Raw genomic sequence first — 22032 nt, 5'->3', positions numbered from 1 at the left:
TCAGGCTAAGCTGGCCATTGTCACAGACGCTTCTGATACCGCCATAGGAGCCGCGCTACAACAGTATATTGACGAGCAGTGGCAGCCCCTGGCGTTCTTCTCAAGAAAATTGAGCCCCGCGCAACGTAAGTACTCACCGTACGATCGTGAGCTTCTGGCCATATACGAAGCGTTAAAGTACTTCAGGCACATGGTTGAGGCCAGGGACTTCACAATCTATACGGATCACAAGCCTATCTGCTTCGCCTTCAACTCGCGCAAGGATAACTGCTCACCAAGACAGTTCAGGCATTTGGACTTTATATCGCAATTCACGACTGACATAAGACATATCTCTGGGAAAGATAACGTGGTGGCAGACACCCTGTCGCGCGTTGAGGAAGTCGCACAGCCGGTCGATTTGGAGCGGCTAGCGCAATCCCAGACGAGAGATCCAGAGTTGCAGGAACTCTTACAGAGTGACACTTCGCTGCGTCTGAAGAAGTTCAAGTTGCCAGGCATTCAGGCCGAACTGTATTGCGACGAGAGCGACCAGACACTCAGGCCTTATGTCACAAAGGAGTTGCGCAGACAAGTGTTCCAGAGCTTGCACTTCCTTAGCCACCCTGGTGCTAATGCTTCCGTTAAGCTCGTCACAGACCGGTACGTTTGGCCAGGTATCAAAAAAGACTGCCGCGAATGGACACGTACCTGTTTGTCCTGCCAGAGAGCCAAAGTGACTCGTCACGTTTCTGCACCACTTGGGACATACAGACTTCCCAGAGCAAGGTTCATGCATGTACATATAGACCTCATAGGCCCCTTGCCAGTATCTCAAGGATTTAAATACTGCCTCACAGCCGTCGATCGATATACACGTTGGCCTGAGGTGGTACCGCTACAAGAGATCACAGCAGAAGCCGTAGCCAGAGGACTTCTACATGGCTGGATATCACGGTTCGGCTGCCCCAACGACATCGTAACTGATCGTGGCAGACAGTTCGAGAGCTGCCTCTTCAAGCATCTGTCTGAGCTAGCCGGCTTCCAGCATCGGCGCACAACGGCCTACCATCCGGCCTGTAATGGCCTCGTGGAGCGTTTTCATAGACAGTTGAAAGCCGCTATTACCTGTCACGCAACTAGCAACTGGGTAGACACATTACCCTTGGTCCTGCTTGGTATACGTAGTGCGTACAAGGAGGATCTTAACGCTTCGACTGCTGAGCTCGTATACGGGGAGCCACTGAGATTGCCAGGGGAGCTATTGCACGCCCAGGCGCCCGATGACACCATTGACGTGACTGATTATGTCGCACGCCTGCGTAAGTTTGCCCATGATCTCACTCCAGTGCCAGCGTCGCGCCATACAAGCAATAGACGAGTGTTCATATATAAGGACCTCAAAACTGCCAGTCACGTGCTGCTCAGAGACGATGCGAGTCATCCACCACTGCAGCCTGCGTATACTGGTCCGTACGAAGTGCTCGACAGAAGTGATAAAGTGTTTAAGTTGCGTGTGAACGGCAGAAGTGTAACAGTGTCTATAGACCGTATTAAACCTGCATACATACTGGCCGATGAGCCGATTGTACCTATTACTGTTCCACCTGTTCAACCTACTCCAGAGACTGAAAACACGGTGAAAAAGACAAGGTCAGGACGTACAGTGCGTATCCCAGATTATTATTATTAAGTTATTTTTATTTTTCTATCGCCCTTGACGGTCTCTGGAGGGGGGTGATGTAGGGATGAATTTATAGTTTATCCCAAATATATTTTAATTACTCGCGGACAGAGCGATCGATTTTATTATTAGATAATATTCAGTTGTATGAGCTCTGTTCTGTGTAAATAATCCTAGAGCAGCTGTAAGCGCTGCGCGCCGTGCTTGACGGTCTAACGATCGACCCTCGGCTGCAGCGCTGACAGCGATGTATTGCGCCCGACTCCCGCAGGCGCAGTGAGCCCTTAGAGACGAACTTTGTTATCGTGGCTGTCATACTAAGTTGCTTTTTCCCGTTAAATTTGTATTTCTAAATAATTGTTTGGCTTTCGCTCTCACTCCTTCAGTTATGTATAAAGATGTATATTGTGTGCCGTAACGGACAATACATTGGTGTGTGTGAAAACGAACGTTTGGTGCTTATTATTTTCCCCTGCATGTGCACCCGCTTACCACGCCTAGCACAACTCTACCTTCCACATCTACACTGATTCTAATTGTATTCATGTTTCAGCACCTCCGCTCTCTCGGCGTAGTCGGCAAATTCGTGGAATTCTTCGGCCCCGGCGTGTCCGCCCTCAGCATCGCGGACCGCGCAACCGTAGCCAACATGTGTCCCGAGTTCGGCGCCACCGTGGCGCACTTCCCGGTTGACGCTAGGTCACTACAGTACCTAGCGCAGACAAGTACGTACAATACTGGTGTCTCGGCCTTAAGCAGCGCAGAGCGTCGCCAACATGTGTCCCGAGTTCGGCGCCACCGTGGCGCACTTCCCGGTTGACGCTAGATCACTGCAGTACCTAGCGCAGACAAGTGAGTACAATACTGGTGTCTCCGCCTTAAGCAGCGCAGACCGTCGCCAACATGTGTCCAGAGTTCGGGGCCACCGTGGCGCACTTCCCGGTTGACGCTAGATCACTGCAGTACCTAGCGCAGACAAGTACGTACAATACTGGTGTCTCGGCCTTAAGCAGCGCAGAGCGTCGCCAACATGTGTCCCGAGTTCGGCGCCACCGTGGCGCACTTCCCGGTTGACGCTAGATCACTGCAGTACCTAGCGCAGACAAGTACGTACAATACTGGTGTCTCCGCCTTAAGCAGCGCAGACCGTGGCCAACATGTGTCCCGAGTTCGGCGCCACCGTGGCGCACTTCCCGGTTGACGCTAGATCACTACAGTACCTAGAGCAGACAAGTAAGTACAATACTGGTGTCTCCGCCTTAAGCAGCGCAGAGCGTCGCCAACATGTGTCCCGAGTTCGGCGCCACCGTGGCGCACTTCCCGGTTGACGCTAGATCACTACAGTACCTAGCGCAGACAAGTAAGTACTATACTGGTGTCTCCGCCTTAAGCAGCGCAGACCGTGGCCAACATGTGTCCCGAGTTCGGCGCCACCGTGGCGCACTTCCCGGTTGACGCTAGATCACTACAGTACCTAGAGCAGACAAGTAAGTACAATACTGGTGTCTCCGCCTTAAGCAGCGCAGAGCGTCGCCAACATGTGTCCCGAGTTCGGCGCCACCGTGGCGCACTTCCCGGTTGACGCTAGATCACTACAGTACCTGGCGCAGACAAGTAAGTACTATACTGGTGTCTCCGCCTTAAGCAGCGCAGGCCGTCGCCAACGTGTGTCCCGAGTTCGGCGCCACCGTGGCGCACTTCCCGGTTGACGCTAGATCACTACAGTACCTAGCGCAGACAAGTGAGTACAATACTGGTGTCTCCGCCTTAAGCAGCGCAGAGCGTCGCCAACATGTGTCCCGAGTTCGGGGCCACCGTGGCGCACTTCCCGGTTGACGCTAGATCACTACAGTACAAAGCGCAGACAAGTAAGTACAATACTGGTGTCTCCGCCTTAAGCAGCGCAGAGCGTCGCCAACATGTGTCCCGAGTTCGGCGCCACCGTGGCGCACTTCCCGGTTGACGCTAGATCACTACAGTACCTAGCGCAGACAAGTGAGTACAATACTGGTGTCTCCGCCTTAAGCAGCGCAGAGCGTCGCCAACATGTGTCCCGAGTTCGGCGCCACCGTGGCGCACTTCCCGGTTGACGCTAGATCACTACAGTACCTAGCGCAGACTAGTAAGTACAATACTGGTGTCTCCGCCTTAAGCAGCGCAGACCGTCGCCAACATGTGTCCCGAGTTCGGCGCCACCGTGGCGCACTTCCCGGTTGACGCTAGATCACTACAGTACCTAGCGCAGACAAGTAAGTACAATACTGGTGTCCCCGCCTTAAGCAGCGCAGACCGTCGCCAACATGTGTCCCGAGTTCGGCGCCACCGTGGCGCACTTCCCGGTTGACGCTAGATCACTACAGTACCTAGCGCAGACAAGTACGTACAATACTGGTGTCTCCGCCTTAAGCAGCGCAGGCCGTCGCCAACATGTGTCCCGAGTTCGGCGCCACCGTGGCGCACTTCCCGGTTGACGCTAGATCACTACAGTACCTAGCGCAGACAAGTAAGTACAATACTGGTGTCTCCGCCTTCAGCAGCGCAGACCGTCGCCAACATGTGTCCCGAGTTCGGGGCCACCGTGGCGCACTTCCCGGTTGACGCTAGATCACTACAGTACCTAGCGCAGACTAGTAAGTACAATACTGGTGTCTCCGCCTTAAGCAGCGCAGACCGTCGCCAACATGTGTCCCGAGTTCGGCGCCACCGTGGCGCACTTCCCGGTTGACGCTAGATCACTACAGTACCTAGCGCAGACTAGTAAGTACAATACTGGTGTCTCCGCCTTAAGCAGCGCAGACCGTGGCCAACATGTGTCCCGAGTTCGGGGCCACCGTGGCGCACTTCCCGGTTGACGCTAGATCACTACAGTACCTAGCGCAGACTAGTAAGTACAATACTGGTGTCTCCGCCTTAAGCAGCGCAGACCGTGGCCAACATGTGTCCCGAGTTCGGCGCCACCGTGGCGCACTTCCCGGTTGACGCTAGATCACTACAGTACCTAGCGCAGACTAGTAAGTACAATACTGGTGTCTCCGCCTTAAGCAGCGCAGACCGTGGCCAACATGTGTCCCGAGTTCGGCGCCACCGTGGCGCACTTCCCGGTTGACGCTAGATCACTACAGTACCTAGCGCAGACTAGTAAGTACAATACTGGTGTCTCCGCCTTAAGCAGCGCAGACCGTCGCCAACGTGTGTCCCGAGTTCGGCGCCACCGTGGCGCACTTCCCGGTTGACGCTAGATCACTACAGTACCTAGCGCAGACTAGTAAGTACAATACTGGTGTCTCCGCCTTAAGCAGCGCAGACCGTCGCCAACATGTGTCCCGAGTTCGGCGCCACCGTGGCGCACTTCCCGGTTGACGCTAGATCACTACAGTACCTAGCGCAGACTAGTAAGTACTATACTGGTGTCTCCGCCTTAAGCAGCGCAGACCGTGGCCAACATGTGTCCCGAGTTCGGCGCCACCGTGGCGCACTTCCCGGTTGACACTCGGTCGCTGCAGTACTTGGCTCAGACTAGTAAGTATTGCAAGCGTCTATAGGCTACGGTAATAGTTTACTTCACCTCCGCTCTCAGCGTAACCTTGCCTTGTCTTGCCTTCTGGCATTAAGTGCGCCTTTTGTACAACTTTTACTGTGCAATAAAGTTTAAATAAATAACCAGGCTCCAATTTCACCACGGTGACAGGTGCGACAATTGTAAAACATCACTGTTGCTGACGTCACAGGCATCCATGGGCTACGGTTACCGCTTACCATCGGGCGGGCCGTATTCCTGTTTGCCACCATCATTGTTTTATTAAAAAAAACTTTATTATATCGGAAAAAAACAGATATTTCTCTTGCTAAGTTTATGACAATTGTCACAAGAAACACTACAATTGTCACGAAATTCCGACATATAACTCATTACCTGTCAAGAATTACCTACAATTCTTCTAAATCTTGACAATTGTCAGAAACTACGCAAAAGAAATATCTGTTTTATTCCGATATAATAAAGTTTTTTTAAATAATACAATGATGGTGGCAAACAGGAATACGGCCCACCCGATGGTAAGTGGTAACCGTAGCCCATGGATGCCTGTGACGTCAGCAACAGTGATTTTACAATTGTCGCGCCTGTCACCGTGGTGAAATTGGGGCCAGAATAAATACAATGGTGCAAGTGGCCGTAAGATGTGAAGCGATTAACCCGGTTGTGATTTCTTGAAGCGGAATAGTGTGGGCTGGATAAATAAAATTTAACCTTTAATACAACTATTTAACACCGAGACGGTTTGCATTCAACTCACGATCCTTTAAAGACACGACATATTATGTCGAATTAATTAAGGTTTAAAATGCCGCATTTTTTAAATAATGAAAGTTCATTAATCCTTGTTTTTATATCTCAAATACTAGTTATTACAAAATTGGTACTAAGCCATGACGTTTGTGTAGTAAATCGGCCAAACGAACGCTAATTTGTTGAAGTGCTTATTGTTATTTTGGATATTTAAAACAAACAGAGAATAGTCAAAATCCATTTGATGAATAGTAGAATAGTAGACTTAAAACTATCCTGCAGGGGCGGATAGGACGCAAGCACGACGCAAGCGGGGTAGAGGAAAACCCAGACGCAGCTTTTTAGAACAAGTGACACCAAAAGAAGGGGTCGTGTCGTATCAAAAAGTCAAAGAACTGGCGCAGGATAGGAAATGCCGGAAGATACTCCACCGACAAGGGAATATTTTTTAAGTTAATGATGATGAGATGGGACTTAAGAAATATAATAATATGGGGGAATTACCAACTCAAAAAAAAAAAAACAATTAGTGAACTATTATTTCTTCGACAGACCGCACTCAAGAGAAGATCGACATCATAGAGGCGTATCTGCGAGCCACCAACCAGTTCAGGGACTACAACGACCCCTCACAGGACCCCATCTTCTCTGAGGTACGTGAATTATGTATTAAAAAAAAAAAAACTACAATGGCCGGTAATTACCTGCCTTGTGTTTATAAGTAGCCTCGCTTTGCTCGTCCTCTTACTCTTACATCATGTTGAAAATAAAATCAAATAAGGAGTTAGACTGTAACAAATCAAGCTTATTTATTTATTTATTTATTTATTTAAAATTTAAATCAGGCAACAAGGCCCATATTACAAATACCTTATAGACTAACATACATATATATATATATATTATAAACTTAAAGACTAAACACTATTTATGCGACAAAACGGCGTGGCTCCGTTGAATCGGCTGTTCTTGTGTCGGATTCGGCAGTTTGTCCCGGAACCTCCGAAACACGACACCTTTCGGCCAGAAGTCGGCGCACTCGATGGTCTCTTGCAGCGGTCGCGGCACGCGCACCACAAAAGACAAAGTCACATTTATAGACGGGTCTAATGCGAATTTATTTTATTACCTTTATTTACCGACATTTCGACACAGGTTTCACTGGTCGTGATCGCGGCTAACTGATGTCCCAGCAAAATGTCAAAACAGAGATTTGTGCAACTACCCGACGAAAAGTGTATGAAAAAGTTTGGGGTAGACATAACATTTGCAAACCACCCACTACACCATAGTCTAATAAAACATGGTCTTCCATTCCCAGAGTGACACGGGCCTACGTCACAACAACATGGCCGCTATATATAGCGCTATCGCATATTATCATATAGCGCTGTCGCATGATGACGTAGGCCCGTGTCAGTTAGGTGACCTAGAAAAGACGGGAATGGAGTACCAGGCGAAGTATATTATTATACCATGCACTACACATAATGTTAATTATTGTCAATAATCCGACCCGCAACACCCACAATATCCACGCACACATCCGAAGATAGATCCCTTGGCGTTAACTTCTGTATCACTGGTTCCCAAGTTGGCGATAAGTTAAATCCATCCTCCCTGCGGTGACCCGTCTTTAAATGTGAGTTAATATGTGTTCAAAACGCGAAAGTTTTAAATATTATATTGCAAGCTTATATAAACAATAAATTGTTTTATATATGTCGCAGTCAAAAGTGTGAACTGGTCAAAAGAACTTTTAACCGACAAAAACAGGCAAAACTGCTTTTGACTGAGCATGTTGGTCAAAAGTAGTTTTACCTGAAAATCATTGGTTAATAGTAATTGTGACTGTTACGATCAGTCAAAAGTACTCGCAGAAATAGGTAGGTTAGGGTTATTTTTTTTTGCTACGCCCTAAAAACGAACCTGTTCCCAGAGATAGGTAGGTTAGGGTTATTTTTTTTTGCTACGCCCTAAAAACGAAACTGCTGCCAGAAATAGGTATGATTTTCAGGTAAAACTACTTTTGATTTGACCAACATGCTCAGTCAAAAGCAGTTTTGCCTGTTTTTGTCGGTTAAAAGTTCTTTTGACCAGTTCACACTTTTGACTGCAACATATACATCTTCAGCACGAGCCACTGTTTGAATTTTATATTAACCTGATTAATTCTAGATAGTCGAGCTGGACCTGTCCACCGTAGTGACATCAGTTAGCGGCCCCAAGCGGCCGCAGGACCGCGTCTCCGTCTCCAACATGAAGAAGGATTTCCAGGAGTGCCTGAGCAACAAGGTATGTTATCTAAATAATATAATTAAAAAAATATTATGAGACAGTCTTACACACTCACCGACTTAGCCCCAAACGAAGCAAAGCTTGTACTATGGGTACGTTTCATAAGTGTTTTTACCTTTAAATTAAACCCAACTTTTACCATCATCATCAAATCGCTTCATGGTAAGGTCAAGTAAGAGTCCTGTTTTTGACTTTCACACTTTCACTTCCATTTTTGCCGATATAACATCGCGTAGAACATACAAATTGAAGAGTAGATAAAATCTAGAACAATTGTTTGCTACAAACCCAGTGACAGAATCACAACATGTCGACTGCGGATGTGGCAACCATTTTTCTACGATTCACTCGTCCATCATATTTGTGGTTATGTAGTCTTCCAACATATTCCTCCATCATATTGTGATGACATAGTTTCCCAATTTATTCTTCCATCATATTTGTGATGATTTAGTCTTTCAACATATTCCTCCATCATATTGTGATCAAGTAGTTTCCTAATTTATTCTTCCATCATATCTTGTAATGACGTAATTTTCCAATTTACTCTTCCATCATATTTGTGATGGCGTAGTCTTCCAACACATAACTTATCATATTCCTGTTTGTTTAAATGATACATAAATGTAAATCTTGTTTTTATATCACAGATATTCGTATAAAATAATATTTTAACTGCCCATTGTCCAACCGATCTATCATTTTTGTGATGATGTAGTCTTCTTAATAGTGAGCACCATTAATTCAGTGATAGACGGTAACATATCTGCTGAAAAAATGATGGCCACCATTCTGAAGAATTTGGACCTACTGAAAAGTTTATACATAAAAATCACAAATAAATCTTAAAGATCAAACAATTAACACGCACAATTAGCAAAACCATAGCAAACAAAAAAAAAAACAAGAAACTTAAATAAAAATGGTACATGCAATGGGTACACAGAATGAACAAAACAAAATTACAAAATATAAATGATGGTGATGATAACATAGAGATGCCATGATGAGGTAGTCTCATCATCAGCTATCACGCACCCAGTGACAGATGTCATGTGAATGTCTACTGAGCGGGTGATTAGTGATGACGAACGACTGTTTCGACTTGCCGATGATCCTGATTATGATGATGATCATGTCCTAAAAATGAGCATGGGAACACATGAAAAAATATGTTATAATAATGTGTGTTGGTTTAGGAATAAAATTAGTCTATAGACTGTGATATGTTAACATTGGAATTAACAAATGAATTTAGTAGATCCCGGTGCATAGGGTATTATACTGTATTAAATAGTAGTTTATGTGACTGCTACATAATGAAAGGCATTAAAATACGAGTGTGGGTTTATGAAACGAATGAAATGAGTTTCATAATAGTATCACACGAGTGTTTTAATGCCTAATTATGTACAGTTACATACACTGCTTTATCTACACACATATTATAAACTTTCTATGATATATTCACTAACCTCATATTACAGCCGACATTGGGGCACTTTCCTCTCTGGCGGAACTCGCGGATATGAGATGGCGTCTCCGAAATATCTTTATCGCACATTTTACACGAAACTTTTGTTATAGTTACTTTAAAAACAACAAAACAAATTATTTTTTACTTACAAACTAATTAAAAGATAAACTGTACGTCAAATGGCGGCAAATGAAAACTTTTTTCACGCATGTCACGCATTCGTAGTTTTTTTTTAATTCAAAGACAAACTAGAGTCGGGGTCGATTACCATATCGTCCGATACCAACTTACAAGCGAGATTTGTCAATATTGTATGCAATTGTCATTTGATTTCGAATAAAACGTCATCTCGACTGATATTAGAATAGGGGTCAAATCAAATTGCCTTTTTTTCCAGAGATGTTCGAAATTTGAATGTCATTACCAAATCGATTTTGATATAGTAATGAAGCTATTACCACATTTTCACAGATAAGAAATTTGCTGTAACAAAACAGTTTATCGTAATGTGGGCCATTATTTACGGATTTTGAAGGTATCATAGAGAGTTTATGATATGTGTGTAGATAAAATAAATTATTTTACACCATGCATGAAATAAAGCACCAGATAATTATTAGAAAAACACAGATAGGATTTATTTATAAACACAAGTTCTATTTAATAAATCGGATAGAAATATAAAAAGTAGGTGAGTTGACCGTGACGTCACGATGTAATCATCATCATCATCATAACTTAAGAGCTTTGCTCTTGTCGGTGGAGTAATCGCCAATCATTTCTTTCTTGTGCCAGTCTTTTAATGTAATGTTTCATATAAATTCCATATTACCAAATCGTTTTGACAGTTCTAAGAAAGTAACTTATTTGACTAGTAGGAAAATATCCTATTGCTAGAAAAGGAATAGTTCATCATTGTACTTAACCAAAACAAAGAAATGAAAAATAGACAAAAAGTAAATCACTATAATTTCGATATACAATTAAAATACATAATAAATATATACCACAATTAAATATTCCATAGCATTTGTATAATAATGCATGTGTATTGTAGTGATTGATGATAAGAGGATGATATGATGACGTAGTCTAAAAGCAGATGGTATCAATCTCCCAGTGATAGATTTTGTAACTTATCTACTGGGACAGTGACTTCCAACTTTTAATAGACATATAACTGATCCCTATAAGACCTAGGTTTACCTAGTTTAGGGCTCAGGACACTATCCCTAGGCTGTCTAACAATAGAATACTTACTCTTAAAAATGTAATAACCTTCTACTATGTAATAATTAAGCTGCATTTTTGATACCTAGATAAATCATTTATCATTTACATTTTCAACTTACTGTTCTGATAAAATCACATAAAAAATATAAAAAACAATAACGAATTTTTGTTTGAGTGCGTCTAAGCTAATTCTCCATCAAATTTGACAAGCGACGAAGTGGGAAAACGCCACCATAAACGTCATATGTTGTATATGACCTTTATATTGACTCTGCCAGATTTAGTCACTACCAAATCGGTGTAGAGTTAGCTTCGATGAAATCTAAATATATAAAAAGAAATACATACTTAAATCACGACCAATAATAGCACATAAAAAAACTCGATGTCTTGTATTAGAGCAGTAGGCATCACACACCCAGTGACAGATATACAGACATGTCTGCTGAACATGTGATTACTACCACGTCAGTACATTCATGTAAGAAAAAAACATAAAAAGTATGTAAAATTTGGAACCTTCGGAAACTATCACTGTAAAATATACACCCTTGAAAACCCATATAAATGGGATTGGCCATTATCAAATGTTTGTATAGATGGCGCCGGCATAAATTTTACCCGTCTCTAGTTTTGTTCTACGAGATTTGGGTTAAAGGTTTAGTCATCCATGCTATAAAAATCTAGAAAAAACAAGTATTTGACACTATACGTAATAGTGATAGTTAAAACCTATGCTGGCTCCATCTGTAAAATACTTCGACCATCACTCCTTTAACTTGTTAGTTCGACCCAAGTCCATGATGTTGTTGATGACGATATATTCCAAAAGTAGTTGTTATCATTCTCCCAGTATTATAAATATGTATATAATATATCTACTGGGGCAATGACCCCGACTACTACTGGACTTATTAAAAAATACTGCTATTCCTAAATGAAAAAAAAAGAGTACACATTTGATTTTTGACGCTAACTGTCAAGTTTAAGTTTCCGTATATTATATATAGTATATTATATACAAGTAAATATGTAAATAAAAAAGCTTAAAATAACGACGAAGTTTTGTTTAACCAAAAGCAGTATCACAAACCCAGTGACAGAATTGTAACTTGTAAATGAGTATGTGATTACTGTTCTTAATTAAAATTATGTAGTGTTTATGATGCTCCATATCCCGTGGCCGGGTCGATGTAGAACTTTTAGTGACTCGTAGTGTTGAAGATAGTGTATATATCGTCCCATAGTAGTTGGTATCATACACCCAGTGATAGTTCAAAATATCTACTGAGCGGATGACTGCCAAGTATGTGAGACAGGTGCCATATGTCGGTGGTATCTAGAAATAATGTGACAATTAAACTTAATGCGTCCATAAGAGGTAACCGCTTACTAGGCGAGCCGTATGCGTCGTGGTATTAAAATGTATGCAAAATTGCATCTATAAATGTGAGGAAAACAGTTATCATTAATGAATAGAGTCAGACAGATTTGCACTGCGTGGGCTATCAAAATCGCTGCAGACTTTTCTTGGTCTAACTCTAAGTAATTACGACAAAGTTTAACCGCTATATTTAACTTTTTTGATACCTGTTTTCTTAGTCATTGTGACCAAATAAACAAAATACAGATGGCATAAGTATTGAAACCTTTAGCGCCTCAGAGCGGCCTAAAAAAAAAAACAAAAAAACATACAACCGAATTGACAACCTCCTCCTTTTGAGATTTGGAAGTAAAAACCGCATTCTATTGTATTTTGAATGTTATAAATAAAAAATATTATAGATTCTGGCATCTAGAGATTAAACACAATGTTAAGCGTAATACCACATACATTAAAAATAAATACATTAAAAAATCTTGTTATTCTGGCTGTCAAATTATCTGCGACAGCAGGCATCACAGCACCCAGTGACAGAATGACAGACATGTCTACTGCGCGTGTGACACTACTGTCACAAATATTACTGTAATATTAGAACAATGAATAAATGTCACTGTAATACGAGGGGAGGTACAAAAGTTCGCCGAATGATGACTTGTATTATAACTTGATAAAAAAATTGATGATGATGTGATGATGAAATGTCATCAGCCGCTTGGCATCAGCTTCCCAGTGATAGAATATTGACATATCTACTGAGACGATGATAACCAGCCGTCAATGATATGTGATGATTTAGTCTAAATTATGATGAGATATAGTCGCACCAAACAAAGTCTGCAGCGGATTTGATAGCCCTAGCAGTGTAAGTGTTATGTATACGTCATAATTTCATAGAAGTTTGACGTTTAAAATGACACTTTCACTGCGTGGGCTATCAAAATCGCTGCAGATGTTTTACGGTCTGACTATAGCTAGTCTAAAGAAAAAGAGGTTAAATAACAATTAAATACAGATGTTAGTAAACAATAGGAAATACTAAATAACATTAAAATAAAGTAAATGAATACATAACATTCATATTTAGAAATATGTACACGTATTCTTAGGCACCGGGATTCGAACCCAGGACTATACAGACACGAAGCATTGTTGATAATTATGCCAAACAAAATTGTATCATCTTTCCCAGTGACAGACTGTCAAACATGTCTACTGGCAAACTTGACACGACTTGTCAAAGCAATGATAGTGATCAAAATGATGATGATATTGTCTGGAAACTTTGGATGGTTTATACAACAGTTAGCCAAAAATAAAAACATTTATACAGCGATTATCATCAGGAAATCGTCTATACAATAGTTGGCATCATACTCCCAGTGATAAAATGATAAAATATCTACTAGAAGAATGAAGGCCACTATTAAATGACATATACCGTTGAATTGTTCTTGAAAAAGCACAGCAATCTTGAGAGCGATGTCAAATGATAATTAATACAATTGTAAAAGTAAATAAAGTTAGACCAAGAAAATTCTGCAGAGATTTTGACAGCACACGCAGTGCAGGTGTTATTTTAAAGATCAAACTTTTATAAAATTATGAGGTATAAATAACATTTGCACTGTGTGTGCTGTCAAAATCTCTGCAGACTTTTCTTGGTCTGACTACGATTTCTGTACTCCGTGAAATGAAACTGTCTCAAAATAAATAAAATAATAGATATCTTCACTTTCGTACTTACAATGAACAATCCTTTTAGTATGATATTTACTTATTAATGTCACACCACTTTACACAAATTTCTTTGAATACAAATATTGAGAACCTATTGGTGAAGTATATTCCATATTGCATAACATCGTCCACACTGTTATTAGAAAATCAACCTTATTTCAAAGTTATAAGGTCCACCGACGATCTATTTAGTTTTGCTCTTACTAGCAAAATTTTACATGAAAGTATATTAAAATATAAATTATACCAGTGAACGTATGAACTGATACTGCACAACTGATGGCAGATAACCAGTACCCCATGGTTTTATTCTATTTGTGGTGGGGCATCATTCACTAATGATGTACTGATGATAATGATTGATGCTCATTTGCTAATAAAATAGTTAGGTAATTGACGTTTTCACCTGATTTACTGATTTAGAATAATAAAATATTCGATTAAGGAAAAAAATTGAAGCATCATCATCATCTTCGCGTCATCCCGGCATATTGCCACGGCTCATGTATATGCATATAATGATCGTATTCATACGGGATGTTTTATTGGATTACCTTAATTTTAAAGAAACATCCCTTAATTAAAATAAAATATTTTATTAATAAAAAACGCATACTATTGGAAGAAAGGAAACTTGCAATTATAATGTCTATACAGTGACTGACAACACATATAACTCTTATAAATGATCCCAAATAGGAATATTATTGATTCAAAATCACAACTGACGATTATATCGATGACTGACTATAGTTCGTTATTTTAGCATTTGAAAAAGACTAAGCGATTTTAAAATCAGTAACTATTACTTATGAAAGCAAAATAATGTAAATAATCGTATATGATTCATAATTGCTACATATTTGCCGTGACATATTTTTTTTAAATGTTTTTCAATGAAAACACATGTCAAGATTGTTTACCTTTTTTTTAATGTTAATAAAAACGGACTATATAGTTCGTTTTTTTAGCATTAGAAAGAACTTCAAAGAAGGTAAGCTATCTTGACAGGTCTTTTAACTGAAAAACGCTTTTTAAAAATCAGTAACTATTACTTATGAAAGCAGAAGAATATAAATGATCGTATTAGATTCATAATTCTTACATATTTGCCGTAACTTATTTTTAAAATGTGTTTTTCAATTAAAAGACACATCAAGATTGTTTACCTTATTTCTAATGCTAAAAAAACGAACTATAGAAATGTTCAGTACTGTAGCTTATACATACATAGGTACTTGATATGTATAGACTACAATATATGATGTCATTACAAGCTTTGCTTAGTTTGGGGCTAGATCGATCTGTGTAAGATTGTCCCCCAAATATTTATTTATTTAGTATAGGAGCTGAAATTTTAAAACCATATCCTCCGAAGGCCCAGCCATACAAATGAAAAATCCTAAATTTGCCACTGAAATTTGAACCTATAGTGTAGGAAATAGAGTTGATTTTGCGTTGTTGGAAAATTGAACGAAACAAAGCAAAAGCGACTCTGTTCCAATTATATAGGATTTTATGTTTTATATTTTAAATTCCTTTCCTAAAACAAGGAAAAGGTTTGTATAAGGAATTAGTTCGTTAAAATACTAGAAACTTCATATTTACTTAAAAGCAAGAAAACTGTTTCTTTTAATTAATGTGTTTTTAGGGTTCCGTACCCAAAGGGTAAAAACGGGACCCTAATACTAAGACTCCGCTCTCCGTCCGTCTGTCACCAGGCTGTATCTCATGAACCGTGATAGCTAGGCAGTTAAAATTTTCGCAGATGATGTATTTCTGTTGCCGCTATAACAACAAATACTAAAAAGTACGGAACCCTCGGTGGGCGAGTCCGACTCGCACTTGTCCGGTTTTTTTTTAGTTATAAGGGGCTGCGAATTTGTATGGGAAGTCAGAATCCATAGTCCGCATTTCGGATTATATTTTAGTCTCACCATGTACTTACTAGACAAACAAAGTAATTAGCTTGCTATTGTGTGATTAGATAAACAAAGTCTCGGGGCAAAAATAAAAATGGCACAACAACTTGTATTTTTGTTATATAATAATAAGTTTTGACATGGAAACAAATAGTTATCCTCGTGCCACCCACCATACAAAATTATAGCTAAGGAAATCTAATAATCTAGAATCTCGTTGTATTTTCAATTGGGTTGAATTTCATTTGTTCGAAAAAAATACGAGATAAATGAAAACAATGTTTTATTACACCAGTTAGTAGTAGCTTTAATGTAAATAATATTATCATAAATTTAAATGGAAATTATTAATAAATACATTGAGTAATTACTTGTATGACATAGTATTTTTCAAAGAGATATTTTCTAAATATTTAAGCCTTATAGGTCCTATAGTTCGTTTTTTTAGCATTAGAAAGAAGGTAAGCGATCTTGAAAAGTCTTTTAATTGAAAAACGCTTTTTAAAAATCAGTAACTATTACTTATGAAAGCAGAAGAATATAAATGCTCGTATTAGATTCATAATTGTTACATATTTGCCGTGATTTATTTTTAAAGCGTGTTTTTCAATAAAAAGACACATCAAGATTGTTTACCTTATTTCTAATGCTAAAAAAAACGAACTATAATATATAACCTGAAGTAGTCCGATATATGTCTACGAGTGTATATCTGCTGCTGTATGCTTTCGAAGAGTTGTTCCATGTAGATTTGTAGATATTACTCGGCAGAAATATTTAGTGAAACAGCTTTATGAAGTGTTGTTTAATTCATAAGTTGTATCACCAAATCCTCCTACAGAGAACGTTGTTTCTCCATTAAAAAAATACGAGTATAGAGTTAAGCCACGAAAAGTCTGCAGCGATTTTGATAGCCCTCGCAGTGTCAGTGTTATTTATACGTCACAATTTCACAGATGTTTGACGTTTAAAATAATACTTGCACTGCGTGGGCTATCAAATCCGCTGCAGACTTTCTTGGTCTGACTCTATTTGTTTGGGTGTACCAGAAGTAACTAAATTAAGCAGACTTTATTTAAACTAACTAATTTGACCAAAAAACAAACTATACTAATATACATAGTAACTTTCTACCGAATATATATCTTCACATCGCCATTACCTATTCTGACCTGCGGTTGTATGCAATTAAAAATAGATTTATATCACAGTTTGCGGTGTTTTTATCTGTAAAGCGGTTTGGTATCTCTAGACGCGTTGATAGACGTACTGACTTGTGCGACCGCTATCAGACAAGTTACAAGTAGCTAGGATTCTCTAGGACACTAGGTTATGGGAACTGTAGTATATTGACAAATATGTATTGGTATGGGTAGGTTTTTAAAATAATAAATCAGTCTATATCCAGCTGTCTTTATGTTTACTTCATGGTGGCAGCGGTGGGATATAAGGTAAACGTACTAGTGCTCGACATGCTAATGCCCAATAGATGACACCTTGCTGTCACCTCTATTGACAATGACTTAGGTTTCAAGATGACATGTACTGGGACCGCGTCGAGCACCAGTACGTTTACCTTAGACTGATTTATTATTATTTTAACTAATTTGGAAAACGAATAGACTCCTTCTAAGCTAATTCTGAACAGACTTTGATGCGACAAAGTATGGGAGTGCCATTATAAATGTCATATCTTTATAGGACTTTGATGTTAATGATGACATTGACACATTTTGCCATTGCGAATGACATGCATGTTAGCTAGCGTAGTCCGATAATAAGCCCATTTTAAACATAAAAATGTTTATTTTATTTTATTGTAAGCGTTGGTAACCGGGCGGTAGCTATATACTCTGTATCTTTAGGTATTTAAATAAAAGTAAACAAAATCTTCCCTCAAATGGCTCCTTAAGCCAGTTGAGGGTAGATGAAAACATTACACGATCAAATAATGAAGGTTAAAGTCAGGTCGTTCAGTGACTGATCCAGGCGGTTTTGTATTTGGTTGGTTGGTTTGGTTGGTGGTAACCAATAAATGTTATAACTACCCGAAAATGTACAAATTGTTTGTTTACTTTTATTTAAATATTTAATTTGTTCCAAGGAATTCCCAAGTAACAATTTGTGGTTCTATAGTAGTCGATAGAACGTTTCCCAAATACCACCTAAGGTCTTATAAAAGACCTAAGAAGATTGTATAAAGCCGAAATGGCGCATCTTATGTGCCATTCAGTGATATAGTAGACCTGTAGCAGTGTCAGTCGTGACGTTTTAGGTCTATAAAACTTATGTGATGATCACTTTTGTGCTAATTTGTTGTCAGTAACGCCATTATAGTGTTAATTTATACTATAGTAGCATTTGAGATTCCATTATAGTGCTTGTTTTATACTATAGTAGTATTTGAAATTCTATTATAGTGCTTTTTTATACTATTGTAGAATTCATAGTACCTTTACTACGAAATTTGCTATCAAGTTTTCCATCAACTGTTGTCAGTGGTTTTGTTGTGTGTTTACTTCACATAAACGGTACTAAGTAAAATGGTGATAAATAAAGACGTTATATTAATATGCGCCATTTAGATGTCCAATAATTCGGTCCTTAGTGCAAAAAGTATATGGGACGGAAGTTTTACCGTTAGAATAGTATTAGGTTAATGAGGAATTTTAAATGCCCCCTCGATTTATTTATGTTTTTAATAAAATAATTTAATAAAATATTATGATATTCACCATAGTTACTACTATACAGCCAAGAAGTAAATCCGACGCTTTTATAGGCTAACTATAGAACTTACGACGAAATATTCACCGCCATCATGATTAAAATTAGGGTTCCAAAAGAATTTTGCTGTGACCCAGTTGCACGTACAAACTCTTTAGAAAGATATAGGATTTTTTTTTAAATTTAGATGTAGTCATTACTGTTGTTTCCTTTTTCAATGTGATTGGTAAAAAAAATGTGCTAATAATGGATTTCGATAAATATCTAAACCGTCACGATTTTATGCTTGTATTAAATCATTGATGATAAATCTCACTTACAATCACTAATATCACTGGGGTCTTTTTTATCAATTCATTAAAATATAAAAATATTTTGTACGGAACCACATTATGTGGCTTAGGCCTGAACTTATATAAGCAAGATATAAGTAGCCATTACGGATCAAATTGATCATTTACAAGTAGTCGTTTTCTACCTTTATGTATCTAACTCGGTTTATAAAAGACATAAAAACTCAGCTATAACGCTGTTGTCTTTTAAAAGAAAAAACAAAACCACTATACAACAGTTTTGTGATATAAAAGAGTCATTGTGACGTTTACAGCGATGAGATATAATAGGGATTTAAAAACTACTAAAGCGCTTTTTAACGCTATAAATATGTCCCAAAAACGCTACTATAGAGCAAAACAGTTCTATAATAGTGTTCATATGACTACTAAAGTATTATGTACTATAGCAGTGATCTCTAAAGCCACTATATCCTATAATCGTTGTATAGTTGGGTTTTTGTCACTGTTTAAACACAAAACTATAGCGGCTTGGCAGGGAACCTTAATAGCGCAAATTAGTTGCATAAAAGTGATTCCAAATACTATTATACAGTAATATTGCTCTATAGTGATTATATTTGAACCTGTTATAGTACACGCCTGTAACGGCTCTATAAAATGATGAAGTAAACCTTTACATCAATTGCTTATAGAATATATTAGCTGTATAAGCCTATAGAGCAAAAAGGTGTTGCCAAGCGCTTTTATGCGACAGGTGGTCATCTCTGAAACCTTAATACGACGTCTATACAAGCTTTTAGCGATAAAAACTAAAATTATAGGACTAAAATGTTACTTGGGTTACTAATCGCTTTTCGGTGAAGAAAAACATCGTGAGAAATCCTAAATCCTAACCTAACTAGACCTTATTAAGGTCTAGTTTCCCCTCTGGGTTGAAAGATCAGATTGCTGTCGCTTTTTGTTCTATTTCAGTTTAAAATAGACCTAAGATATCTATTAATTCCTACTATCTTAATATTTTTATTATACTCAGGTCACACTGAAAGTTCATGCCAGATAATGTGCTTAAATATGCAAATAATTTTTACAATCCCTCTTCTATACGTTCTTTTTATTGCCTCTATAAGCGGCTAATTCCAGAAACTTTCAGTACTGCCCACGAACTTGCGAAAGTAACTCTGTTTCCTCTTTATATACGCTTAAACCGCTTGTCTGATTAAGATGAAATTCGGCAAAGCACATAGGATAGATTTTATCACCGAAATCATCATTCTATGTATACAGACGAAGACGCGGGTAAAAGCTAGTAAGCTATACATAGATTTTGAATGATAAGTTTATATCTTTCCCATTTGGAAGGCGTGCATGAAGCCGAAGCCAATACGTGGAGGCCCTTTTGATGAAATGTAAGGGTTACACCGAGCAGATATGTATGCGTTTGCGTTAAGTAAGTGACATTTTGTATGGGATTTTGAGTTTCTAAAACGTCCCGCTTGGCGCGCTGTTCAAAATCCCATACAAAAAAAAAAATGACGCAAACGCGAACGCTCGTCACGCTATTGAATGAAAACTAGTGGCTGTAGCATGGTAGGATTTTTATCGCCTGTGACTATGCCTGTCACTTTCGCACTTACATTGTTAGAACGTGACAGGCATGGCGACAGGCGATAAAAATGCGACCATGCTACAACCGTACGGGTTCTGGGTAAGAATCATAAGTTTATAGACCAACATAAGTCTGCAGCGATTTTGATAGCCCACGCAGTGCAAGTGTTATTTATAGGTACGTCATAATTTCATAGAAGGTTGACGTTTAAAATATACTTATACTGCGTGGGCTATCAAAATCTGTGCAGACTTTTCTTGGTCTAAATCTATTACCACATTCCACACTTCAATCTCGTTAACAAAACATCATCTAATGACACGTCGTAAAGATATGGGTCTTATAGGATTTAACTTAATGACCTGACTAATGGGTCGGCATTTAGGAAAGGTCGTTTGGTAACTCATTAGGCCTGCTTAGCTAAGTGGTCGCCGGTTCGATTCCCGATTCTTGTTAAATAAGAAATTCTAAGTTGGTGGCCTAGCGGTAAGAGCGTGCGACTTTCAATCCGGAGGTCGCGGGTTCAAACCTCGGCTCGTACCAATGAGTTTTTCGGAACTTATGTACGAAATATCATTTGATATTTACCAGTCGCTTTTTGGTGAAGGAAAACATCGTGAAGAAACTGGACTAATCCCAATAAGGCCTAGTTTCCCCTCTGGGTTGGAAGGTCAGATGGCAGTCGCGTAAAAACTAGTACTTACAATTCTTGGGATTCGTTGTCAAGCGGACCCCAGGTTCCCATGAGCCGTGGCAAAGAGACTCGACGATAGGCCAAAGGTATGGTCCCATCTTTTCGAGCGATGGCGCCATACCTTTGGCCTACTCTCGACTACAATGTGATATAGATGGAATGCGATAGATGTGAAAGAAACGATGGAAAATAATTAGGCACTACGAGTACATCTGTAATAATCTCTAATCTAAATCAATCCTTAAAAATATTCTACTGAGTAACGGAAACGTACGATAATTTTATTCAACTGAAAATCACATTTTTTTGTCTCAAATTGGGATTTAATATATATTCTACCCAGCAATGTACAAATTGCAGAACATTCCCAAAAAGCGGAAACGTTCTCGAGAATGTTCTCAGAACATTCTGCAACATGGAAATTTATTGTTCCGCCATCTTCGATTTTTTCCAAAAAAATTTTTTTGTCATAGGAATCTAGAGGCCTCTATCTCCCGCCATGCCAAATCTCAGCGCGCTCGGACCAACTTGAAAAAATAAAAAAAAAGTCGGCCATTTTGATTTTTTTTAATGCAGTTTGTTTTGTCTCGGGGCCCTCTATGACATTTGGTAGAGCACCCCCCACCTATCACGCACCGTTTAAAAGTTGCCATACAAAATAGAAGTGGCCAGTTTTCCCGCAATTGTAGCATTTTTCCAAAAAA

At 39.3% G+C, this 22032-nt stretch overlaps 1 protein-coding gene across 1 annotated transcript in view; it reads left to right on the top strand.

Annotated features, from left to right (window-relative positions):
* The window catches only part of LOC134802478 (cytoplasmic aconitate hydratase-like), a 76066-nt gene that overhangs the window by 17939 nt on the left and 36095 nt on the right, over nt 1–22032 (top strand). The window contains exons 9-11 of the mRNA XM_063775157.1: nt 2217–2388; nt 6504–6604; nt 8130–8246. Coding sequence (XP_063631227.1) covers nt 2217–2388; nt 6504–6604; nt 8130–8246 — 390 coding nt within the window. The remainder of the gene's footprint in view (nt 1–2216; nt 2389–6503; nt 6605–8129; nt 8247–22032) is intronic.

Source organism: Cydia splendana, chromosome 24 (genome assembly GCF_910591565.1).
Source record: "Cydia splendana chromosome 24, ilCydSple1.2, whole genome shotgun sequence".
Taxonomy (NCBI): domain Eukaryota; kingdom Metazoa; phylum Arthropoda; class Insecta; order Lepidoptera; family Tortricidae; genus Cydia; species Cydia splendana.
Note: the sequence above shows the minus strand (reverse complement) of the source record. Positions and strands in the feature narration are given on the sequence as shown.